This window comes from Platichthys flesus, chromosome 14 (assembly GCF_949316205.1).
Source record: "Platichthys flesus chromosome 14, fPlaFle2.1, whole genome shotgun sequence".
Taxonomy (NCBI): domain Eukaryota; kingdom Metazoa; phylum Chordata; class Actinopteri; order Pleuronectiformes; family Pleuronectidae; genus Platichthys; species Platichthys flesus.
Window position 1 is genome coordinate 3,387,885 of NC_084958.1, and position 27,178 is coordinate 3,415,062.

A 27,178-nucleotide genomic window follows, 5' to 3' on the forward strand; every position below is an offset into this window, starting at 1 on the left:
TTACCTACATTATTCATGTATTTCTGTGATATATTGTAAGGTGTTTTTCGGTGTCAAGAACTAGGTCATGTAATGAAATGTATTTGTTTTATTATCATTATTGTTATTGTTGTTGTTATTGTTTTCTCTTGTAAGAAGCACAGCTTACTACTTACCAAAATAGTTAGCAGTCCAGATTTGGTTAAAGAAAACATTTTATTCTCGTAACTGTGCAATATTTATTCATTCTCTCTGTACAATACAATGGTACGGTTCGTCAGCAATCTATTCACTTTACATATTCGCACACTGCGCATAATTTTATTGCTTTTTACACTGTATTTCTTCGTTTTTATTCCATTCGTATTTCTCTATTTTTGTTTATTCCTTACACTTAAGTAGTATTATCCTTTACTTAAGTATTGCATGTTACTTATTACTTCCTGATGCCATCTTTTGACTCTTGATGCTGATATATTGCAAATTTCCCCATGAGGGAGTAATGAAGGATTATCTTATCTTATCCTGAGCCGGCCACTCTATCCCTCTGTGTCTTAGGGTGTTTGCTGTGTAGGAAAACGTGGAGGTTGATTATGGGAGTCTCTATAGGAACACGTGACCCGACCTCCCAGCAGCAGCCTCTGACACCATAGATATACCCTCTGCTCTCGGTCTTTGCTCGGATATTGCTCACAGATGTCTTGTGGGGTGTGGGAAACAATTCAGCCTCGAGGGGCCGCCCGAGCGAATTCAGACAGTTTCCCAATGATTTTATGACAATACTTGTCGCTAAATGTAGCTATCAGTTCAAAAAACGGTTTAACTATCAAATTCTATATTGTGCCTTTAGTCTACGTGTGAAAGGTGTTGTACAAACTTGTATGGTAGGTTAGAAAAACAAGCAGCGTATTTAACAACTTGAAAATGTCCGAGGGTACCCTGAAAGCCTCATACTGTAGCGTGGCGAGGGCGGACCTTGTGACGTAGCGCGGAGGCTTCGGCTGTTTATTGTTCCTTCCTCACACGGACCGAGAGAACCCAGCTGCCTCCTCCACACGGTTCACAGTCGGTTCAACGAGAGCGTAACGGTCGAGACAGCTGACTGTACCAAGCAGGGGCCATGGCGTACGCGTACCTCTTCAAATACATCATCATCGGAGACACGGGTAGGCTGAAGCGAGCGCCCGCCACCCTGGCGGCCAGCATCCTGCTAGGTGTTAGCAGTTAGCCAGCGGAGCATTTCCGCAGTGTTGGTCGGTCCAATGACGTGGTAAAGGCCGAGGAGAGGGATGACAGCTCCCAATTCTTCACCGTTAACCCGGTTGTTTAGGATCCAAAGTACCGTGACAGTGACAGGAAATTGCACACAGGCGCCACGACACACGCAGTCCCTATTGTACTTTGGCGTTAGCTGTTGTTGACACTTGCAGATAAACGTTGGGCCTTTAGTCCGTTTGCGCCGAGGGGAGGGGGTGTTAGCCACGGCTAGCAAGCCCAGCTAACTGCCTAGCTAGCATTTTGCGGTTTCACCGAATATGTAGGAAACAGCTGTCAAGGCTGCGGGTTGGCGCTGCGTTGAATTTTGACAATCTATACTTCAATCTGTCTTTTATTGTGGCTGCATTGTCAAAAACAATGTTGATTCGAGCCAAGCTGCCCACCTGGAAAGGCCAGAACGTCAAGCTAAAGCCTCTAAATATTCCTGGTAATGGCGTGGGGGAGTTATTCCTAGTGAACGAATTGGACCGCGTTGACTTCTCTATCACGTAATTATCTCAAAACCACTGTCCCTGGTTTAGGCCAATATGTGTTAACCGGCGGAGCAGTAGTACATGTTGTCAAGTGTGTATATTTCTAGCTAGCTGTCCTGATGAGGGGCCTGCTGCGATATCGTGCAGGGTGGCAGCAGGTGCATTTGGAATGCTGCTGTGGCCAGTGATGTAGCACTGGTTTGAGAGACAACAGACAGGATTCACAGCAGTCATCTTGAGGTGGAGGGAGAAATGTGTCAGGATGATTTAACACAAGGAGCCAAACCACACACTCAACTATGCACTCAGCACCCAACCTGCTGCTTCTGATTGAAAAGATAATAGTTTAAATACTACTCGTGATCATTTACATGCAGTTTGTTTTTGTACATTTTGAGCACAGAATAATTAGACACGACAAAATATTGTGGCAGAAGTTGATGAACATGGTAGGCAACGGATGACAACATGAATGTATGTTGATTTATTTTAGGGGATCAGGTGGGTTACATGTTTACTTCAGTGATATTGCGAAAGAGTTTTGACTGCTGTTGCCGTTTATATCCAGTAGCGTACAGAAGAGCGCTGCGGCCCACAAACACACAGTGGAGTTGGCTGTTCATTGAGGTTTTGTGTATTTTGCCAAGTATAGCCTGAGCGTTTATTGTAGAAATGATCACTGTTATCAAGTTTCAGTTTTTCAATGTTATTAACTGCCAATGATTGTGTGTACATGCACACCAGTCTCCAATTTTGTGTATTATCGCATGTCAAAGTCATGCCGATTTAAGCATCCTGGATAAGCCCTTATCCCAGTTCTGAGAAACCCAATTTTACTAGCTGGATTCATTTGTAATTAACTTGGATACTTGCATTTAAACATCTCTCCACGGTTTCTGACCATCGCTGAGTACCTGTGCAGGGGTGGCTTCAGTCGTTTTCATTAAATTGGTTCATCTGTGACACACCGCCAATACACCAATGTCCTACTCTTATGGAATGTTCTCGATATTCTGTGTCATTGAATGCCCATCACAATGACCCGATCCTACCAGTCGCATCTGTGTATCTTAATCCACTGCGCCCTGGTTCTGTGTGGTGGCAATGATAACAGGACGCCGGCCTAAGTGGAGGACATGTTCAATATTTGCTGTCGCTCTCCCATTGTTGGCAATGAGGTGGATAAGCCAAATACCTAGCGTGATATTGACTTTTAATAGAGCAAAGACTTCTGACAGTCTTATTTTAATTAAATTGCCAGTACTTGTTGTAACCAATGCAACATTAAACATCAGGTGCCTCCATAAACAGCACACCGTTAAATAACCAGGCTACTTGTATTTTTTACAGGGATATGACTAACTAAATTTCTCAATCATCTAAACATTATATCCTGAATATACAATCAAAACAAGGATAGGTACCATAAACAGAATATGTGCATGTACGCTGAGCCATAGATTATTGTATTTTAAAGCAGTGACTCTGTTCAGTATGTGAAGAGAAGTGTCACAGGTGCTCCTGAATGTCGTCACATTTTGCCAGATAAACATATTAACCCTGTTATTTTGTACTTTTGCACTTCCGCCAGCAACACAATAACTCCTTAAACAGATATGACATATGTATCACAAATGCAAGGACATACAGATGTGGGGCTTTGTTTTGTCTGGACTTGAATCGTATTGGACCAAAAGATTCATTGAAATAAAATTGAAAAGTAAATCTAAAAAGTATACCAAACAAATGGAAAGAAGCGCTTCTTTTGCAGCTGTCACTGAATCTTTGCAGTCACAATACAGATCACTTCTTTTAGATGAGAAACAAAAAGTGTACGTGCAGACAAATTGAAAATCTATTTTGTAATCTTTGTATCCACTAGGATATTTTATTTGTTAAAAATTAAGTCCTGCGAATGCTGCAGCTTTTAACATGATTAGAGCCAAAGTTGCTGGCCTGCAAATATCTGAGGGAGTCAGTTTTGTTGGAGGATGTTTGCTTCTGATTGCTGGATGATAAGATTTCTTTCAACAAAGAGATCAGTGAAAATAACACATGTAGCACACATACAAATAAGGCAGGAAACTGGTCATAGAGTGCACATATGGGCATAGTTCTTAAATATTATTATTCTGTGTTAAAATGGGACTATGCATCATGCTGTTTTGATTCTCATGATAATCTTTTCAGCCTAATTGTTTGCTAATGGTAATTTAAACCTGCACAAGCAGTCAGTCAGGTTCTTTTAAACACAGAACTAATTCCTTAAATTTAGTCCATGAAATATTGTCTAACATGGTGCTAAATCTCTTTGTAATCTTTGAGGCTGTAACCAACAAATCATTTTGAAATATAATTGACTAAACTCTAGAGGTAATAATACATTTTATACATGATAGTTTTGGGATCTTTTTATATCTGCAGTTTACACTTAGTTGTTTCAGCTTGATTTTCTGCAAATAGTAAATTGTTTTTTTTTAGAGAATTTTTGATGGTGATTCCCTTTATGACAAAATAAAGACTTGGTGACAGTGGCGTCCTCTTGAGTCATGATCTACTGAAGCAAGATACGGTAAATCTTCAATTTAAATGACCACTAGACTAGTTTCAAATATTGACTGACACCTTGGTGGTCTACACAAATTATCTTCTAGACTTTATCCCCTACTGTCTAAAGGTGAAATAGAGGGCTTTTTCATGTTGATATAGAATATAAACAGGTACAATGCCCACTATCCAAAAAGGAAGCAAAAATATTCTGGATCTGAGGGATGGAAGCCTCAGTAGCAAATTCCTGTCGATACTTACACTCGGGCCAATCAAGAGTCAGTCTAAGCTGTCAATAATGTTTCACCTCATTTTTATAACATCTTTTTGGAAAGATGAACAATTGAACATACATCAGTGTGATGGGAACTACACAAAATGACAAACTATTGTCTGAACATGCTAAGTGATTATGTATTACTTGAATTTGAGCTATTTAGTTTTTGTAAGTTGGACAATTGAGAGTCGCTGCCAATCATTGTTATTGAGACAAAGAAATACACTTCAGCCTCAGATACATTAAAAATCAGCTTATTCTCCGAGGCACAACCAGAACAAGATTTTAATAAACCTAAAGCACTTGTTAAAAAGTATCACAGAGGGGGACATCTTGGTGGTCTTGAAGTATAAATTGCGCACAGATTAAGTCTAGTTGGTGAATTTCCTGTCAGTGGTCTGGACCATTTTGGTCTGGACTATATATTTTTAATTGAATTGTTTAAGACTGCAGGCATCTCTGGGAGCAATGTACTCAGCCTATAATGTATGGGAAGCTGATTTTTCCTTGTCATCTGGCCTTAGACTTGCAAGTTTGTGTGCTATAAACTTGAATAATTGGCTGTAGGAGTTGATTTTTGTTGTACCTTAATTAAATGCACATTGAACATGTGGTTTGTTTTTTTCAAAATGTTCTGCTTGTACACCCGAGCAACTGCAAAGATACCCCACATCTACACCTAATTGAGATTCACTGGTCTACTGAATCCCATCAATAAATAAAAAGTCAAAAAAGACATTTTAATTTATTCAGGAAATAACTACTAGATAATTAGTGGGGATTGAATATCCCCTTATTCCACTGGCCTCAAGCCAGCCTGTCCACCACAGATCTGATTTGCCGAAAGTTGAACTGACTCTAGAGGAAAACATAGTCTCTATGCCTAAACCTCAGTGGGAGAAGCAGTTATTATAAAGGGACTGAAGTTCGTAAATTTTTTTACTGAAGATGTTGGTGAATTCAACTAATTGACAACACTCTTTCCAATTACCCATATCTTCTGTATTATTTTGTCTGATTTACACACACACACGTATGTATATATGTTTATAAAGATATATTATATATGATGATATGAGTAGTCGCAGATTTTCACATCTCAGTTTATTTTTTTTTTTTTTACATTTTTTTACATTTCTCTTATCAAACCTTTTCTCAGTTAAATTGTTTGATATTCTACGTGTACATTTTGCTTTAAAGCCTGTCTAAGGGTTCTGTCTCTAACTGAACACACTTTTCAAATGTGTCAAGTAAGGCCAGCTTGGCAAGATTGAAGTCATCGTTTCAGTAGATTTGATTCACCAGAGTATTACTCCTTATCATACGGAAAGTGTTGGTATGTTTTTCCCACTGTCTTAATCTGCTCTGTGAGCACTTTGTGTGGTTTGTTGAACTTACTACACTGTAGGAATGTTAACTGATCCTCTTGAGTGGTATGTGTGGCCCTTTAGACTTACAGACCTCAACAAACTGGTTCTTAGACCAGGTAATATTAAGATTAAGATATCTTCATTAGTCTTCATGTTTAATGAATTTCTGTTTGAGGGTTGCCATGTCAGAGTGAAGGAGGAGTTGAAATGCTACAAATGCCCCCAACAGGACTCAAGATGACACTATGATTATAACACCACCAGTGTTTTAGACCTCTGATACACTGAGTCCCACAGAGATATATTTTTTTGAGTTCCCTTCTGTTAGACACAGGGACCGTTAACAGATTGTTATTGGGCAGCTGGAGTTCAAAGCCACAGTTGCCTTGCTTTAACACATCTCAGCTGTAGTTATTGTGGGAGGACAGTTAATCTGGACAGAGTCCCTGTTAGATTTCTCATTGGGGATTGCATTGCAATTTGCAGACCTTGCTAAGCTTCAAGTTAGTGCTGTAAGTGAGCAGTGCATCATCTCCTCGGCCTTATCGGCTTCATACACATCTGCAGCACAACCTATTTAGCTGATTAAAGTAAAGTAGGTAAAACAGCCATTTACACGATGCTAAATACGTTCTCTATTCTCACTCTGGCATTATCAGGAGTTTTTACTTGGGGACTGGGACGCTCAAGAGAATGTCTGTATCAATTGACTCGGACAATTGCTTTCTCACATACAGATCAATTCAGTATCTGGGCACAGTGTCTGTATAATTGTTATCATTGATGTATCAACTTAAAATCTTTGACTAAAAAGTACATGAAATAATCTTTCTCTTCTTGTGTCTCTCATTTCCTTTGGCAACAACACTGGAAACAAATGCTTTGCCTCTGACTACTGTGTTTTAAGTGGCCCAAGTCCAGAGTATCTCGACAAATGTTGGGTAAACTATGTTACATTCAAGATCGCAAAGATTGGACCTTGAATGGACAAAATAACATCATTTTGATCACTGACTCTTTTTTTTAAAGAAAAATCAACAATGATAGTTCCTTTGTCTTTTATGCTTTATGTATATATTTTTTTAGATTGTTGTTTTCAAGATGTAACATTGGGCTCTGGAAGTGGGAATGTTCATCTCTTAATAGGCTACCTGAAAAAGAAAAATGATTGTAGGAGCTGCAAATTCTGCATCAGCCTACATGTTTCAGTTATCCTTGATACCTGTAAGTTAAGGTGAAGCTGTGTATAAGAATATAACAGATTTTCAGAAATTGGAAGTAACACTGGAATGGTCTGTTAATTGTGGTGTCTAATTTTGCTCCTAGGTAAAAATGTAGCAAATGGAGGCAAAACATAATGTTTCCCCTGTGTTTGCCGTTGTTGGGTGTAAAATGTATTCTAAGCAGGTACTGGCTATTGACAACACTCACAAGTGGGGATGGAGGTGAAAAAAATACGTCTTTATAGCTTCACTCCTTATCATCCCCCCATCCATCTCTTATTATCATCATCACACAATTCCTGCCTTGCAACGCCACTGCCTGGCGGTGGTTACCCTTGGAAACTATGGAGGAGGAAGACCATGTCCCTCTCTGTCACTATGTTGAATCTCTGGCCGTCTCATTAGCATCCTCTTTGCTTCCTTACTCTCCTGTCCTTCATATTCTCAAACAGTGGAGTTGTTTTTCTTGTGCAATCTCAGTAAAGTACATTAAACTAAATCTGACTTTCTCAAAGGTTGAATTTATGACTGGTAAATCAATGCACTTTAGCTTCAACTGGTGGAATTTAACAAATTAAGTAGTCATTTTCAATTACTAGGACCAAGAACTGTGTGTTTGACACAGTCAAAAACTAAATATTCAATAATAATTCTATAATGATATGTTTATGCATGGATGGATTATTGTCAGTTCACAACAGAGAAACAAAGCAGATTCTCACTTTGGAAAAGGTCAAGCAAGAAAATGTAAAATCAAGTTTTGTGTAACTCATGTTGTCGTTTAAGTTTTATCCCCCACTTCTTTTGTAGCCAGGAAATGGCTTTTTCTCAAGGAAAGTGCCTTTCTCTATCACCTCTGTGGGACTTTTTAAGGGGGAACACTGCCCAATAACTCTCATTTAAATATGTTTTAATGTATTGACCTATCCTCTGTGATAAGATAAAGCTCATTGCTTTGTTACTTCTGGTAATCACATTACACATGCTGAAAAATAAAATGGTTGCAGTTTGCATTTCCACATAATTGCCTAATGTGATTGAAATTAGTTTTGAATTCATAGTGGAATTTGCAGGAATCATCATCATCTAAATTGTAATCCAGCTGCATTTGTAATCAAGTAGTGAAACCAATATAAGCCAAACATCGAAAGTTAAAGAAATGTATCCTAACACAACATGGCTGTATCTCAATCCATCTGAGAGCTGGTGGCTCTGTGTCTCTGTGCAGCATTCACAAAGGAAATCATACTTTAAAGTGATGTTAATGGTGAGCAGATTCATCAGTACCCTTTGGAAAGCCAACAGTGGCCTCACAAATACAAAGAAGCCAGCTGGTCAGTTTGCTTGCTGCTAGCTAGCTCAAGTTAATTTGGCTTACTCGCACTAGGTTGGCAAAAGTAGTGTGGAAGCTCCCCACTAGGGTCGTTTGAACTTGATAATGGCTCCAACATTTCCATATTAAACTTCAATGAATTATATTGACAAGGCAATCATTGTTATTGTGTATTTGTAAATTCCCACTAAAGCCTTTTTCAAACACAGCAGGACATTCTTTGCACAGACATTAACAACAGCAACAAATCCTCTGCATTATTCAGGCAAGAGGTGGAGCAGCTGGTTACAGAGGCAGGAAGCTACGTATTTATTCCGCTGTGGAGATCACGTGATTTTCTTTAAAACGCACAGACACTGGTGTCGGCGCTTAAAACCACAAACTCTCTTGACATCTTCGTCTGTGTCTCCTACGTGTGTGGCATAGCCTTTCGACTGTGAGATATGTTTTCTTTTCGTATGTTTTTTTCAGTTTAGCATCTGTCGGGTGTTTGAAGTATTATTGACGCCCCCACTCGCTCTCAGTGAATCCAGTGGGGAATCTCCTGCTGTTTCTCACCTAGAATTGAATTAATTTCCTTATGATGTTGGTACCTGTTTAGTTTTAATTCCAGCACATGTGACAACTCTGATAATGAATCTGGAGTGGTTTTCATGCTGTTGTGTGTAGCAATAAGACACTGTATTATACACTAATTAAATGTTATTGTTTTGTTTTGTAGGTGTTGGGAAGTCATGTCTATTACTACAGTTCACAGACAAGAGGTTTCAGCCAGTTCACGACCTGACTATTGGTAAGAGCGCAAATCCATACAAAACATTTTTATATAAATTTTATATAAATTGAAACAGAGGTTTCTAGTTCGAGGGCAGTTAACATTATATATATATAATGTTAATATTTATTTTACATGGCAATCTGAACTTTCTTGATGTGAGTAGTTAAAGATTATCACACCAGCCAAAAACAATATATTGTATTTGCTAATTTGACTGCAGCTGCAGCAAATACATATATAAATAAAAACAAACAAAAGTTAGCTGTGTGAGTATTAAACTCTTGACCATATTCAACGTGTAGTGTATCCACCAAATTGAAAATGTTATAGGCACTTTAGATGTTTAATTCATATCTATGATTTTGCAGCAGGACAACAACCCAAACACGCAACAGAACTATTATCAGCGGAATTTTTGGGTTGTTTTTGTGTTTGCTAAATTAAATCAATTGATGGTATTATTAGTGACAGCATGCTTAATTTGATTTTTGTGCCTATAACCTTTGCAAAGTACAGTAAATGGTGATACAGTATGTACGTCGTTATATTATTTTGGTTTGCTGCGCCAATACAATGTGTTCTGAAAGAAACATAAATCAGATTTCAGACAGTTTTGGTACTAATAAGACTGTGGCAGCATGCCAATATTTCTTCAGTCCTGACCAAATTATCACTTATATATTGATATTTTGAGTGTGTAAAAACAAATTTGGTACACATTTGGTTCTTATAAGGTATTTAACTTTGTTGGAACCTTTTTATAGTTGTCATAATATATATATATATATATATATATATATATATTTTTTTTTAATCTGTTCAGTAATTTCATAAAATGTAGCATTATTTCTACCTCATTGTTTCTGTGCTATATGCAAAATGGCTGCTACAAAATTGCTTCCTTTCTGTTTGGTGTAAATTAAGTAGTCCTGTACTGTAATGATATGTTGCTACCCTCAAGCTGCTGACCAAGTGAAAGATTTATGGGTCAACATGCAAACCAGTTCCTCTGATTTAGTTTCCACTTTCTCCCTGCTACAAACAACAATTGATGTCATCTCAGTGGGGAAAAATATGACATAACTGTTAGATAATTAATAGTTTATTTATTATTCCAGCTGTTGGAATACCACTCTCTCACTGCCACTCTTTTTTTGTGTGTCTTTGTTTCTAGGTGTGGAGTTTGGAGCAAGGATGATCACTATAGATGGCAAACAGATCAAACTGCAGATCTGGGATACGGTAACTATTGTTTATATTATATTAAAAAAAAGTTCTTTAGCTGCCAATGCTTCTTTTTTCAATGAAAATCAAAAGCAGGGACATGGTGGGAAAAAAAGGCAGGAACGCCTCATCCTTTTTTAGGAAAAACAAAACAAGTCGGTGTGTACATATAGAGGTGTAACAAGACATGTCCCTATGGGCTGCCGGTCTGGTGGACCGTGGTGAAAGGTCCAGTTCTTTTATCTGGCTCTTAACCTGCCCTCTCTGTAAGCCATTCAGGCTTTGCATGAGAACGTGCATGTTTCTAAACTTCCACTTCAGTCAGTTTATAACTTTATAACTTTATTTATTTACAGCTTGTACATAAAAACGTACACAGACATGTACAATATACAAGGAACCTAAATGAGGGATAAGAAAATATCAGAATAAATGTAGTATAATAAGTGTTAATTACAAGAAAAAAGTTAGTTAAGACGATAAAAAGATCAGTTACGAAGACTGCAAGTGTTTAAGATTATATGTACAGCTCTACTTTATGACAACTATAAAAAGGTTCCAACAAAGTTAAATACCTTTATAAGAACCAAATGTGTACCAAATTTGTTTTTACACACTCAAAATATCAATATATAAGTGATAATTTGGTCAGGACTGAAGAAATATTGGCATGCTGCCACAGTCTTATTAGTACCAAAACTGTCTGAAATCTGATTTATGTTTCTTTCAGAACACATTGTATTGGCGCAGCAAACCAAAATAGTATAACGACGTACATACTGTATCACCATTTACTGTACTTTGCAAAGGTTATAGGCACAAAAATCAAATTAAGCATGCTGTCACTAATAATACCATCAATTGATTTAATTTAGCAAACACAAAAACAACCCAAAAATTCCGCTGATAATAGTTCTGTTGCGTGTTTGGGTTGTTGTCCTGCTGCAAAATCATAGATATGAATTAAACATCTAAAGTGCCTATAACATTTTCAATTTGGTGGATACACTACACATTGAATATGGTCAAGAGTTTAATACTCACACAGCTAATTTTTGTTTGTTTTTATTTATATATGTATTTGCTGCAGCTGCAGTCAAATTAGCAAATACAATATATTGTTTTTGGCTGGTGTGATAATCTTTAACTACTCACATCAAGAAAGTTCAGATTGCCATGTAAAATAAATATTGCACTTCAGCATTCCATATGTTCATAAAACCTCATAAAAAAGTTATTTATCCTCCTGTGACCCTGTGAGATTTCCAAATATATCAATCATACATAGTGAAAAGGGATGCAATCATTTAGCCCTTGGGTTTGGTCCCAGGGAAATTGTCTCTTTCCAAGGTGTTCTGTGCATGCAATTTACCATATGATCAGCAGGTGGAGCCACCGCTCTACTAAAAATGCTGTGAGAGACACTGCGGTCTGAGTGATGTCGGTCATGCTTGTCAAAACTCTGGCTACTGCAGGGTTTCTATCATAGCAGCTGGATAATCACATTCACAGTACTGATATTGAATCTTAGATTGTTAAAATAATAACCAGTAGCACTCACTCACTCACTGACAGGACTCATTGTACACCACTACTACTGAAGAGCTGGAAAAAACCCACTGGGTTATTGTGTGTAGGTCAAACATTCTGTATGACTAAGCATGTGTGTGTGTGTGTGTGTGTGTGTGTCTGTGTGTTCTACACTCAAGCATGTAGGCCAGATGGCAGACAGACCCAGCGATCCCTCTGTTTCACCCTTATTTATCATTTATTCACTAATAGCATTAGGGGCTGGTTGACTGCCCCCTGAAAGACTGACTGTTCCATTTAACTTGGTGTTTGTTTCACAGGCTGGTCCTCTGGCTGACTAAGTAGAGCTCAGCATTAACTTTAGAGGCACCTGTTCTTTGGACAAAGACATTTACATGGCTCTAGTCTAGCAACAAGAATCACTCATCCGGCTAACATTACAACAATTCACTTTTTTGATTTTGTTTGCAAATGCAGAACACACAAATCGGTTGAAGGCATCCAAACTGTGTCAGCATGTACAGTAAATGATTACATTTATCAATCCTATTTAAGTGACTAGAGCATGGCATTGTTTTGGTTGGTATATATATGTATATATAAACACTTGCCAGAGACAAGAGGAGGATCTTTATTGGCTGACTTACTTCCTGCCTGACTTTTTAACTGACTAAGTGACTGAGTGCTTCACTCTCCACCAGACTGAGTTCCTTGGTGACGCACTGGCAGCCTGCTCCACTGACTAGCTGAATGATTCAGACTGTTTGTGACTGACTGGCTTTTTTGTTGAGGTCAGAGCAGTGCAGGGCTGCAGCTGCTCGGATAGAGCGCTGTTTTGTTTTCTGCTCTGGCTTGGATGAAACACAGACAACATTGTTACAGTACATCGGTTGGAGACGGCGGATGAATGGACATGGTGGGGGGTAGTGGTAAGAATTCTAGATGGTGAAAGGAGTGATACAAAGAGAGGAGACCTAGGGATTTATAGGAAAACAATGAAAAGATGAGCAATGCAAAGAAGAGATGATGGAGGCAAGACATAAAGGAGTGATAAAGGAAGAGGGACTCATTTTGCAAGGTGACCTAACAAGCTAGCTAGACTGTCATTTTTGATGCCACAGGTAAATAACACATCAGCTGACATCATCTGCCATGTTGTTTGTAACCAGGGAAAGTAGACACAGGCAGAGAGAAAGAAAGGATTTGTGAAAGAGAGAGAGAACTCCATTGTATCCAGTTACAGGCGCTGCTCTGTCCTGTCCCCTCCCCAGGTGACTGACTGAAAACATGGTGCTGGACTCTGCTGAATAATCAGGACTGGTACAGAACATGTATGTGACCAGACTGCATGTCCAGGACTCATAGATGAGCAGAACCGGTGGGACAGTGTAGTACAGGACTAACAAATCAGGCCTATTGAGCTGGAGTTACACTCCAGCAGGATCAAGGCTTAAAACCAGAGGATCTGCAGTCATCCGTGGTCAATTCAAATTTCAATTTCTGTTTATTAATATATGTATGTGTTTCTGCAGGCTGGTCAGGAGTCGTTCCGGTCCATCACCAGGTCTTACTACAGAGGAGCTGCAGGAGCACTGCTAGTCTATGACATTACAAGGTAACGGCAAATCAGACAGGACCCGACTCACTCTGTAACTAAGTTGTGCTGAGGAACATTAAGAAATTAAATGCTATGATGAGACTGTGTCCTGACCAGAGCCTAAAAACTAAGATATATCCCCAGTATGTTGGAAAGTTCCATCTTATAAGTTTTGATCATATTCTTACTGGCAATTCCCAAAACATTGTTACCAAAAGCTTTATAAATACAAAAAACACATAAAACATACAGAAAAAATAACAGTTATAAAAGAATACATTAATAAGAATAGGTACAGTATTCATCATATATGCTTTATGAGTTTTGTGTCTTAGAATGTTCACACATACCAAGTTACACTGAAGTTCAAATGGGGTTGATGGGATTGTCCGTTCACCAACAAGATGTCCGTTCAGCCTGAGGGGCATCAGCATGTAATACAAACTTTACTACCGTCCCTCCAACAGTTGTTGAGACATTCTATTGTAAAGCATAGGAATGAATCATGTTGGTGCCGGAGGGAGAAAATAATTATTAAACCATCTTCACACCTGCTGTTTCTGATTAGAGCTCTCCCCAGGACTACGTGGGTGTGGACACATAGCGTTTGCACGGGATATGTTTTCGTCAGTCTTATTCGTACTTACAGATTAATTACATAATTAATTCCCATTATAGTACCAGCCATTTTTTCAACCAGCTAGCATTTAAAAAATAACTTTTGTGGGTGTGCATTAACATCTGGAGCAAAGTGTTGTTCCAGCCGACCGACAAACTGACTCCCCTCATCCCTAGAGCCATTTTGCTAGGATATCTGATAAACATCCACCTGGATGAAACTCTAGTTGTTGAAGCTTTGTAGATTCAGAAACCTTACTGCCTCCTTTTTAAGCACACTAACAGCAGGTCAGCTCCTCCAGCCATTCAACACCATGGTCTAAAGCAGAATATATTGATGACTGCAGCCTGCATTGACAAAAAAATTCTTATTGATCTCTTTGATCCCCAGAGGTTAATTTGTAGTGATTTTTAATGACCCTGTGACCTTTTTTGTGCAGCATTAACATAGGGTCAAAAACCAGCTTCTTCTGTGCTAAAAGACTATTTGCCCTATGATATAATTCTGTGCCAATTTATGTTCAGAAGAAGAATCTCACGTTTCTTATTGCTGACCTAATCTGTAAACAGTCAGTTGACTAGAGCCAGAATGGCTGAGTTCTTTCTCAGTATTGTGGGGCTCGCTGGAAATTAGAATCTCTTGGGGCCACCATAGGAACTGTGAACATAATTTCTCAAGCTTGAGGGAAGTAAGATGAGAACAAGGAGAAGCCAGTGCAAACTGTCATCATCTGTGAACTTCTGTGAACACAGTATGCCAACTGTGACAAAAATGCCTGATATCAGTAGTGTATAGCCCAGAGGGTGTTCATACCAGCTGCCCAGCTCTAAAGTGTATTTTTATGTAACTGATGTCTTGTTTTTGGTGTATTTGTATATGTGTATATGTACGATACAATTGTTCTAGATTAGTTGCCATTGGGTTGATTGTATTATACATTATAGTAGAACAAAAAGGGGAAAGATCAGCATTTTGGGCGTCCTAGTGGCCTACAGACATAAGGCTCCAAGCACAACCAGAAACATCCACAGATTTGGAATAAAAGTAAAAGTACAAAAATCAATTTTGAAAACTGTTATTGCTTGTACAAATGCATGTCTAAATGGCTGTACATTTCGAAAAAGGAAGTAACAAGCGCAACAATGATCTGTGTTATAAGAGGAAGTCAAATCTATGTGCGTGTTGGAGATTGTGACAAGATAGGTTCTTTATCTGCGATTTCTATTTCAGTCCTATTTTTAGTACCGTCAAACTGAAACCTAAAATCTGTTCTCGTCTCAACAGAAGGGACACCTTCAACCACTTGACGACCTGGTTAGAGGACGCTCGCCAACATTCCAACTCAAATATGGTCATCATGCTCATTGGCAACAAGAGGTGAGATTTTTCTGTAAGATCATTGCACAGTGAAGGCTGCACCCTGCTTGACATTTAATTTGACGATCAACGGTGCAGCTAGTGCTCGAAGTAAATAAAACTGTTCCTCGATAACAAAAATTAGGTAAATGACAGCTCACGCTGTAGCAGAGTTTACATAACAGTTCTATATAGTTATAGTCACATATGTAATGTTGATACAAACACCTTGAAACTTGAAAAATTCACGCTATTTATAACTTGACTTATAAATCTATTAGTAATTAGCATCAACCTTTTATGAGTTATGGAGGAATTTGTTATGCAACTGACAAGTGTGTGGTTTCAGTGACCTGGAGTCGAGGAGAGAGGTGAAGAAAGAAGAAGGTGAAGCATTTGCCAGAGAACACGGCCTCATATTCATGGAGACCTCAGCCAAGACTGCCTCTAATGTAGAGGAGGTAATAACACACAAACACACACTCACACTTACTGTAGATTTACCCATCCACACCATCATTTTGATGCTTTGATTAAAGCTACATCTTGATGCATGTTGTTAAAAAATCTTTCTTAAAAGTATTCTGCTGCTTGCTGGCCAACACTAATGCTAACTCTCATATAAATCTTTTCTTGTAAGAAGTGCCAGAGCAGAATTTCACACACATTAGCTGCTATTTCACAGATATCAGCGCTGCCTGCTGACATCTGTATCTAGAGAGAGCAATCCATTTGTTGGAGCACAATGAAAGCATGGAATTAATTCACCAAAGACCACAATAAATCTTAATCTCTATAATAAATGTCATGATTAATGTCAGGAAGTGTTTATAATCATCCGGCCCTCTGGAGGCTTTGATGGTGTTTTGTCTTCAGCAAATCATTGATGGATGCAAAGTTCGATCCATGTCCATCATCTCCTGTTGGCTGTGCATTAAGACTGGGACCTGTTCCAATTATTCTCATCCATCTTTGATTTGCAACTGTAGTAGCAACGTTAATTCCAGTGAATGGGGACGGCGCTGCTCCGTGGCTTTATTGCCATGGTGAGAAAAATCCATACCGTCACAGTTATAATATGAAGATGGACGATACACATCTCACAGAAGTAAAGACAATTCATTGTGATCTCGCCCTGATGGCTTGCTGCAATATAAAGCCATTTTCAAGAGATGACCTGCAGGTAGAGTCCAGTGTTTACCTAGAGTCTGCCTTTCATACATGCACAACGCAGTGGGAGGTTCTCTGCACAGACGCGTTCTCAACAGCAACAAATCCTCCCCATTATTCAGGCAAGAGGTGGAGCAGCCAAGGGCAGCAGGCAGAGGCAGGAAGTAACATATTAGATACGCTGCTGAGATCACATGGTTTTTTCTTTACAAAGCAGAGACACCATGATTAGCTCACATCGCCACAAACCCCTCTAGTATCTCTCTTTATCTTCTATGTGTGTGTCACCACTTTGCAGGAGGGAGATATTTGTTTTCTAGTTTTGGACATTTTCACTTTGTCACAATGTCACAAATCGCTGATATTTTGTCCCAACTCTTATATTTGGGGTCGACAGCTGCACCTAACATAAGAAGTTGTCTGCCTTTGATAAATGCGTGTTAAAAATACATCTTTGGTAACCAGTGATCAAATGTTTATTGGCTTTTACAGATGTTCTGCACCAAGCCAACACTACCAGTACTGATAGTTACTGTTCTCAAGATTATCCTCTCACAATGGCAAAGCATCATTTTCGGAAAAAATAATAACTTAAATGACAAAATCATTTTTCATTGGCTTACTCGTCTGCCCATTTCGTGCCCCTTATCTGGGCCCATTTTATTTAATGAGGTGGGAAGCATTGGAACTTGATAATATAGCCCAGGTGATAATAGAATGGGTACTAAGTTGCATTATTTGTGGTAATAGAAAGGTGTTTACCTCACTGCAGGAACCTTGACTCAGTGATAGCTACAGACCTGCCTTCTTTATTACCACCAGTGAGGTGCACTCCGTCATCATCAAAACTAAATTATGTGCAATCAGCATCACACACAATAGCAGAGTTAGCCCATTTAAAACTGCAAATTAAATTAAAAAAACGACAACATTGTGTTGAATAGTGAACAGATGTGTAATCAATGCTATAATTCAAATCCAGCTGGTTCGTAGTAACCATCACCCTGAGACCAATCCTCCTGTTGCCTTTGCCATTTACCTGTTGCATCACAGCTCACCAACCTGAAGCCTAACCTCGCCAGCTCCACGTTTAGCATCATGACCCGCAGTTAGCACAGGGCGCACAGTGCTCCGCCTCTCACAGAGACACACCCCTGGTGTTGTTGTGTGCAACGAATGCATGGTGTTGTCCTCAGGGACCCCTTTCTCACTTATCCAGTCACATAAATAATCCCATTCTACACAGCACAGAGGTTAGATTCATATTTGAATCTAACTAGCCAAGGGCACCACTGTGTGCGTGCTTGTGTGCGCTTGCGTGTGTGTGTGTGTGTGTTTACACTGCTTTTTTCCTTCTTTTTTCTAGCCTCTTGCCTGGCCTATATCATGCAAAATCACACCCCCATACAATGCTGTTGAGTGGAGCTCTGGGGTTAAGATGAGGGGGGAGGGGTGTGTGTGTACGTCGTGTGTGTGTGGTATGATTAATTTGTCTCATTAGTGTCCTCTGAATCCTCCCGATACAGCTCCTCTCCTCCCATCCCCTCGTCTCTCTGCACTCCATCCCTCGACGTCCATCATTTGCCTTTTACCTCCCACCCGTCCTCGCTCCCCTCCCCCTTCCCATCCTCCAACCATTTTCTCCTCCCACCCCTGAACCAACGTGTCTTCCTCTCTTTCCTCCTCCATGTCTTTCTGCCCTCTTCCATTCATCCCCCCCCCCCTCCCCCACTTGCTTCCTCCCCCTCCTGCCCCCTCTTATCCATCATCTCGCCCTTCTCCAGCAGTGTATCAACCAGTTATGGTTCATACATATTCATAACCTCCACTCTACCTCCAGTGACACCGAGCAGCCAATCAGAGCGCTGGGTTTGTCATGAGGGTCTGTGGGTGGACACAAGGGCTGATAGGATGGTCCAGAGAGAGAGGGAGGGAGGGAGTGAGGGAGATTCCTGTAAGCAGCTTGTCACAGTCTCATCTCCACATCCTGTCTTCTTACCTTAATTTTCCTTGAGTCTTTTCTCAACAGCTGCTTGTTTCTGCTCAGTTTTCTATTTCTCTTATCTGGTAACCCCCTTTGTACAACTGTTTTCTACCTTATTTATTTCCTAATCAAATTTTTTCATTAACCCTTTAATCGTCTTTATTTTTTTCCCCTTCTCGACTCTTCCTCTTCCTCTCCTATCTTGTTACCATTTCCTAAAATAGGCTTCTCTGTGTATGTTTTACTCATCTTTAGGTTTTTACTCCCTTCCTATTATTTCTACCTGTCTTTACAATCTCCATACATCGGAATTTAATATTTCAATCAACTCAGAAAAGGAAGAATAGGAAGTTGTAAAGTAAAAAGGATGTGTAGAAGAAAGGAAATGGGACAGAGTTAACAGTGGAAGAGTCTATTTACAACAGGGTGCCAGATTGGAGTTCAGGTCAAATTTTCAGTTAAGGACTCCAGTTAAGGAACATTAAGTGTAAGAATGGTTAGATCTGAGTTCCTCCACAGACGTGCGTGCGTGCGTGCGTGCGTCCGTGCGTGCATGTGTGTGTGTGATCTGAGTTATTATCCCAGTTGCTCACCATTTTAGACCCTTGACACACTTACATTAGAAGAGTATCCTTGGAGACAGACGCAACAATGTCACAGGCTAGTTGCTCAGGGAGCGTAATTCCACTCTATTCTGACATCTCTGATCCTCTGTGTGTCTGTGAGTGTGGTTTAGCGAGAGAGAGAAAATATTTTGTGTGTTATGTTTATATTCAGCTCAGATTCTATTGTTGTATAAATTATTGTGCCTAGAAAAAGCTCTATTCTCTGTTGATGCGTCATCTAACAAGGTCTTCAGTTATATCATCTAATCTGGTAAAAGGGCATATTCTCTACTCTGTCTACATATTGACACACATACATCACAGCATTCTGAGCACATTTTTCTGCCTTGATATATGGTTTCAATGAAGCAGAATAATGGGAGTGGACGATAGACATAAATGTGATATCACTGAGGAAGGTTAAGGCCCTTCTTACTTGATCAAAGGCTGTCAAGCAATGTCATCTTCCTCATATCAGCTGTGGTTCTATTCAAACCGCCCAACACCGGTAGCTACACAATAAGTGAGATCTTGATTTATGACCAGTAAAGTAACATTTCTCAGTATTTAGACTTATCAAAGTATAATTTTAAATTGTGTATTATGATACACAAAGTTAAAAGGGTATTGGAATACAGTGCTTGCCGTATATATTGGAAGATTTTAGCTATTTGCACATTTATTAACATCGCCCGACATGTCAGCCAATAAGTAACAAGACATTCCACTTTAACACAACCAAATAATGAGAAGACTGTGTTTCCATAATAAAGGTTCTCCATCTGGGAACATTGACTGATCAAGCCTAAACTCGTCAGCATTATATTGAAATCAGTTAAATTGAGCATTTCCAAATATCAATGTTATTATTGCACTAAGAATCAAGTATCTGTCTGGCTGTATTTGCTGAGTAAAGTTTACCACAGGTAGTAAAAGTAAACAGTCTTTACTCAAGTAGAATTGCAGATACTTATGTTTAACAACAAGTACTGATTGAACCTAATTAAATCTGTCTTGATGTTGGGAAGGCAGCGCTCAATGATGCGTAATAATTCCCATTAGTTTCAATTAAAATGAGAGTTAAAAGCCTGTTTTGAAAATGTAGTAGAAAGTTGGGATATTTGTGATAAAATGCTGGGAGCAATGAATAAGCAGTCATCAGAAAAATGTATCATGTACAGATAAATGAAAAATCGACTTTACTTTCCACCTCAGAAGTAATACAGCAGAGGTCAGGAAGTGTTCCAGTCTTTATACTTGAATACAGTTACCACACTCTGTCTTCAATAAAAGTGTTCAAGCATTTCCCCAAAATGTTGAGCTATTTTCCTTCAAAAGTTGTTTATTTTAAACTGGTTTGGGTGCTATCAAAAATGTTGTCTTTGTTAGCAGGAAGCTCACTATCACACCAGTGAGTACAGCTACAGACTTTGTCTCATGCTTCTTTGCACATCAGGACAATTGTATATATGGTTCAGCCCATTTTCTACAAAATATACACTTTGTCCCTCATAGGTTTCTACCAAACCTTTGATGTATTATTTTATGTGTGCTTTTACAAATATGAATCTAACCTCTTCTCTCTGTGTCCTTCCCACTCCCCGTCTCTGTCTCAGGCTTTCATCAACACAGCCAAGGAGATCTATGAGAAGATCCAGGAAGGGGTGTTTGATATCAACAATGAGGTGAGACGCTATTCCCTCCCCTTTTTCTTTCTCCCTTAACCTCTCCATTCTCCCTCTTTTTCTTTGAGGCCATTTTCTCCCCTCTTCCAGTCTTTGTTCTCCTCGCTGTTGTTTTTCCAGCAGTGTGTGTGGTTTGCAACGCTCCCCCTCTCCTCAAAAAGAGGGGGGAAAACCTTCCTCTCCTCTGCTTTAGACTCAAGCCAAGCAAAACTCCCTCCTATCACCTGCTCTTTTTTCCACAAGCCATTCTCTCTCTCTCTCTCTCTCTGCCCCTCCCTCCATCTGCCAGCTCATAAATTCCACACATCCCTCAATATCTCAGTCATTTGGTAAGAAAACAAACAAGTCAGCTAGTCTGTCTGTAAACTGCATAGCAAACTTACTGAGAGGCAGTCTTCTTAGTGAAACAGCTATCCAGACAGGAACGTCAAGACATCCAGGCTGTCAGCAAGAGTTAACAATGGTCAAAATACTTTCACACCTGGAATGCTAAATCCAAGATTTCAGTTGACATGTGAAAACCTGTCCAGTTACATTTTTGGGTTTTAGCATAACTTCTGAATTGATTCATCCTCATCCTCCTTTGGTCAGCAACAAGACAACCTTTTTTCCATCCCAGCTAAAGTCGTAGACACTTTGGATAATTATATGATATTTCGGGAAGGTATACATGGATATCTTTTGTCTTTTCCCTATGGTTACATCCATATCACTATGTTTTTTCATTTGCATAATACGTTTTTAAAGTAAAATGATCTCTGTCCACACACTCTTCCTAGACAGTATAAGTTTCAATCCCCGTCCATACTAACATTCCAGAAAACGCATATCACGTGACCACTCATGTACAGTGGGCATGCACTTGCTTGTGTAAACAGAAAGCAAATAATAGCTCGTCTCCTACACATGTTAGCAGTTGTATGATGATTGTAAAATCATACAACTGTGACGTAAATTCACTCAAACTGTCTGTTTTTAGCCCATTTTACCCAAAACATGTGGACAATGCAATCCAACAAATGTGAACCCAGACATGGAGGCAGCGTAAAGGCAGCCGATGAAGTTTATAAACAGAACCACGTGCCTGTGTGTGTGTTATCTGTGGTCGCATTTGTTCCAGAGTAAATTTGGCTCTTGGTCCAGTCAGACATTAAGTACAAATGGCAAGTGACACAGCAGTAGAATTCGCTGGCCAGTGAGTGTTTTTGTTCTTAGTAAGTAGTACGGTAGAGTAAAAACAAGACGGCCGGCCAAACCACATCAGCTGACTGGCTGGGAGAGAGAGAGAGGGAAGCCCCGCCAGAAATGTTGGCAGGCACTATGAGAAAACACTCGCACACATACTCAGACACACACATGGCCCCAGCTCAATAAATGTGATTTAAAGGCATACAGTGTTTCCCAGAGGCACTACTGTTGCTGAGTGTTGGAATGGGAGTTACATTGAGAGGTAGAGAGATAAATTCACACAGAGGGAAAGGGAGCGGGCAAGGCTGACTGTGCTACTTCCACACACACTTCCACACACACACAGAGAGATGATGAAACACAGAGAGAGAGTAAGTGACCACCACTGTACACAGAGAGATAGAGAGTGGCTGATGAAGGCGAGAGAGTTGAAAGAACTGAGTCCACCACCCACTTGCCTGCCCCCTCTCTCTGTTTCTCCTCTGTTATAAGTGCTTGTCTTTTTCCCCTCATGTGCCGCTGCTGTTTCCTTTGCACAGTGAAGCAGCACCTGTTGCTTCCTCTATGATGTGATCTAATGGAACACTGTGCAGTGGTCTTCTCCACATGAAAGCAATGACACGCTCATTCATGTGTATTTAGTCAGTCATTATAATAGCATTTTCTCTTGTCATAGTCAAGGCGCTTTGAGTTCCACTTTTATTGAGTCAATTAATTAGGACTTTAAAATAAAGTCTGTAAGGAATGTTATTTATTACATTTATCAAAAATAATGTGAAATAATCAGAACACAGTGACAGAAGACAAGAGATTTAGAGCTGAGCAATAACCAAAATCAATCATATCGCACTATAACAAAAGTCAAATATATTTATACAAATCTATGGATTCAGTATGAATTTGAAACCCAAGCAAACTGTTTGTAAAGACACCATGTAGTGTCCGATTGTTGCTTGGCAGAGATGTTTACAGTTCTCTAATGTGGGCATCGATGAGCTGTCTAGGATTTTCACTGCTGAACCAAATTCGTCATTTGTTTGCTTTCATTGTCATGGCTGATTGAGAAGGAATGTAACCGGTTGTGACTCTTGTATAATGTTCTAGAGGAGGAATGTTTTACTTGGCGATGCAGTATTGTCTGTACAACACTATTCTGAATAGTAAGGATACTTTTTTTTTTGATGAGTGGTTTTTAACCAGTTGCTTTTTCTTTGTGTCTGTCTCCACACAGGCTAATGGTATTAAGATTGGACCCCAGCACCCTACCACCAACTCCACACTGTCTGGTAGCCAGGGAGGTCAACAGGCCGGAGGGGGCTGCTGCTGAATCCCCAAAACACACACCTCCTTCGACCCAACCCTGCCTCCTCTTTCTCGCTCTCTCTTGTCCTTCCTTGCATTTCTACAGAACTGTCCAGGCTCTCTTACAGTTTGTTAACCTCTCTCTATAGATCCATTCTTCCCATCCATCCACCCCTCCCTCTCTGTGACTATTTCTCTGTCTTTCAGCCATGTCTTTACCCGAGTCTCGTGACTTACAGGTCTAGAGGCTGCATTCTCATAAATCGGCCTGACTCAACAATCTTATGAGGATCGAGTCAGCTTCACCTGCAGATATACCGACCAAATTTTGAAGTTTAGCAGTTCACAGTTAGCAGTTGGTTGGATGAACAGGTTTTAATCATTTTATTTAAAAACATCCATGCATCTTAATTCATGAGGATGTTGTTGGGATAATTTAGTACCTCAGAATCATAAAAAAAAAAAAACTATATTTTCAGTAGCAGTGAGTTGACTTTGTCCAGATAGAGACAGGATCATGGTTAGAGATTAAACTCACTCTTAACAACTGACTTTATGGAATAAACCATGTGCTGTGTGTGTACACGTTTGTACATGTTTTTAAAGAAAATTACACAGCACGTTGACAACAGGACATGTTTCTGCATGTTGAGTCAGTGTTCATGCTGTGCCTGTGTGTGCAGGGATGATATGGCTATTCCAGTATGTCAGTCTGTAAGATGTAGTTGGCATTCAAGTCACTCTGTATATTTTGTCCATGGAAAGAAAATAGCAAATTATGTTTTTTGTTTTTTTTGGTGCGTCCTTTCCCTATTTTTCATCACGTTATTTTGTTTCTCTCTTGTCTTAGTGTCCTTTCTGCTGACTTGCTCATGATTTGTATTTAATGAACACTACAAACTGTTTGTGGCTTAAAAAAGTGTTTTAAATTGTCTGGGGAGGGAATAAAAGACCAAACCATTGAGTGTGAAAAAAGATCCTTTTCAGAAACATTGAAAAAGACAAGTGGGACGGTTAAAGACACATTAAGGGATGTTGACAGCAGTGGCTGCCATTAAGAAATTAACAAATAAAAGAGTATAAATTGGAAATCAAAATATTGTTTGTAAACGGTATTTATCAGGCACTTTTATTTCTGTGTATATATGGCTCTTCAGGTTTCTGTAGCTTTTTTTGGGCTGTTAATTGTGAAGCCAGACAGTTTGGACCTCCAAACAGCTCTTTATCATTTTATCACCTTTCTCATTTAAACTTAAAGGTACGCAGCCACTCTGTCATATGTGGGGGTTGAAGGTGCCCTTTCTTTTAAATGACGATGAGTATGGATGATATCGAGCCGTTAACATGACTACGCTGAGGCTCTGAAACGATGTGGTGGGGATGGACCATAACTGAAAATGTCATGGAATCTCCCATTTAAGCAGGCTTATATTTGTACGTTGAATTAGCAGATGTATAACATGTGCTGCTTAGAGCTTGATCGATGGCTGCTGCAGTGTTTTGCGTTGAGATCAACAAAGTAACAGTTTACTGATGCGATCATATATTCCTGCTTCGGTTTATTAATGGTTAATCCCCCTTCTTCTCTCTCTCTCTCTCTCTCTCTCTCTCTCAGACTGTGTAGTAGCATTAGCGCTGTACCGATTTTTAATGCCAAATTATTCTTTACCTGAGTTTCTTCCATGAATGAAATAAAAACTAGGGGGATCCACTAAGCCCCTATAACCTGATCTGAGATCAGCTGTCTGCCTTAACTCCACCCTTCTGAGAGATTTGGACAGCTGCCAAAATCAATGAAACTGACCCTTTATCTGCAGATAGGCATTTTACCACTAACTAGCTAGTTGACGATGCATCACACGTATGTAGATACACACTTACAGACATAAAAGCAGGCCTAGTTTAAATTTTGTGTCTAACTCGCGTAATTTCAGATGATTCTAAACCTGCGTATTACAGATATTTTCATCCCCTTCCCTCCATGCACACACACACGAAGCCTGCATACGATATATTTCGTTTATTACGATATATTTATCCTAGCTGTTCTCTCTCCAGGCTAACTGTGTAACTGTAGGGAGCTTTTGGATTTCACACCTGTGTGAGTGAATCGGTTTTCCTTAACCGTTTGCTCTTCTCACATTCTTTTGCTTATTTTTTTTTTTTATTCCTAGACATATCCAGAGAGTTATTAATCTTATTGTGATTATATTCTTTGTAAAGCAACATGTAGTGTGTTTGCGAATGTGTGTTTGTGTGGAACCAGAGGGATTACAAGGGGAGGATCAAGCCAAACCTGACGCATCTATCAATCCTATCTCCCTATCTATGGATCGATCTATCTATCTTATCTATGTGGCCCTCCTCTCTTGCTAGTCCCTTCTCTTCCTGCCTCTCCGCCTCAACATTATTTGCTGTGTCTGTTCTTTGGAAAAATAAAACATAAAAAACATTAAAAAATTTAAATGCTATCACAATAAACTATAATAAAACATTCTAAACTCTAAACATGTCATTTTGATGGTTATGTGGAAATGGAAAAATACAGTGTCTAAAAACAACTAAAAAGAAAAAGCTGAATTGGTATTTTCTGTCTTGTTTTGTTGTTTTTTTACCGCCTGTCCTGCCCTGTGCTGCTGCTGCTGACTTTCCAGTCCATGATTCGGCCAATCAGAATGGCTCCACATCGACTTGCACGAGAGGGGAGGGACTTGTGTGCTCTTGGATCTGTGCTGTTCGACCTTAAGCAGTTCTCCCGATGAAGGTCAGCCTGACTGAGAGGCTGCTTAATGAATTATACATTATGAGACTCATATGTAGGCAGGGAAGGTTTGCATGTTCACTTTATGTGCATGACCTTTTTACCATTGGTCCTCATGACATTCCTACATTTGTTGGAATGCGCCATGTCTTTGGGACATCATCCGATGGTAAAGAGTTTGCATGGAGGCTACCATATATCATGCTAACATGTTAGCGGGAACACTGGAAAGTGTGATCTCTTAGGTGATTAGGTATATGATAGTAATATCAATAATGAATCAATTGATACATACTGGTTTGTGGAATACTTTGTTTTTTCTACACCAACTCATGTTCCTACCTCCGTCCTCCTGTAACAACCTGAGTCTCACACAACACTCAAGTCACCAAAAGAATTTGAAACTCTCCTCTGAGATTCTGCATCATCTCTGCAGATTTGTCAACTGCACGGTCATGCTACCACATCACAATGAATCACTGATGTTCATGGGTTAGGGTTAGACAGTTTTAGACCTTTCCTTTGTGACATGGAGCTTTATCTTGCTGCAAGTTAGAAAATGGTAAACTGGCCATAAAGAGATGAACATGGTCAACAACAGGACTCTGATACACTGACATTCAAACCAAGATTAATGGGAATTGAGGCCCAAATTTTGTGAAGAAATCCATCACACCATCAGGTTGGCTCCATGGATTCATGCTGTTGACTGCAGACCTTCAGCAACTTCAGCAGAAATACAGATTCTACATCTTTCGGTGTTGAACTGTCCAGTGTTGGTTGGTCTGTCTCACTGCTGCCGCACATTTCTGTTCTTGTCTGACAGCAGTGGAAGCTGACATGGCCTCTGCTTTAGTAGACACATTGATCTGCCTGAAAATGTTTTTCTTTTCACCAAT

General features: G+C 39.5%; 1 protein-coding gene across 1 annotated transcript; it reads left to right on the forward strand.

The window, feature by feature from the left end:
- Nucleotides 1-959: 959 nt before the first annotated feature.
- rab2a (RAB2A, member RAS oncogene family) lies at nucleotides 960-26,026 on the forward strand. The gene is made up of 8 exons (XM_062403920.1): nucleotides 960-1,145; nucleotides 9,202-9,273; nucleotides 10,433-10,500; nucleotides 13,545-13,627; nucleotides 15,513-15,605; nucleotides 15,934-16,045; nucleotides 20,960-21,028; nucleotides 23,448-26,026. Exons 1-8 carry the CDS (start codon nucleotides 1,100-1,102, stop codon nucleotides 23,541-23,543), a joined length of 639 nt encoding a protein of 212 aa, XP_062259904.1. The 5' UTR covers nucleotides 960-1,099; the 3' UTR covers nucleotides 23,544-26,026.
- The last annotated feature ends 1,152 nt before the right edge of the window (nucleotides 26,027-27,178 follow it).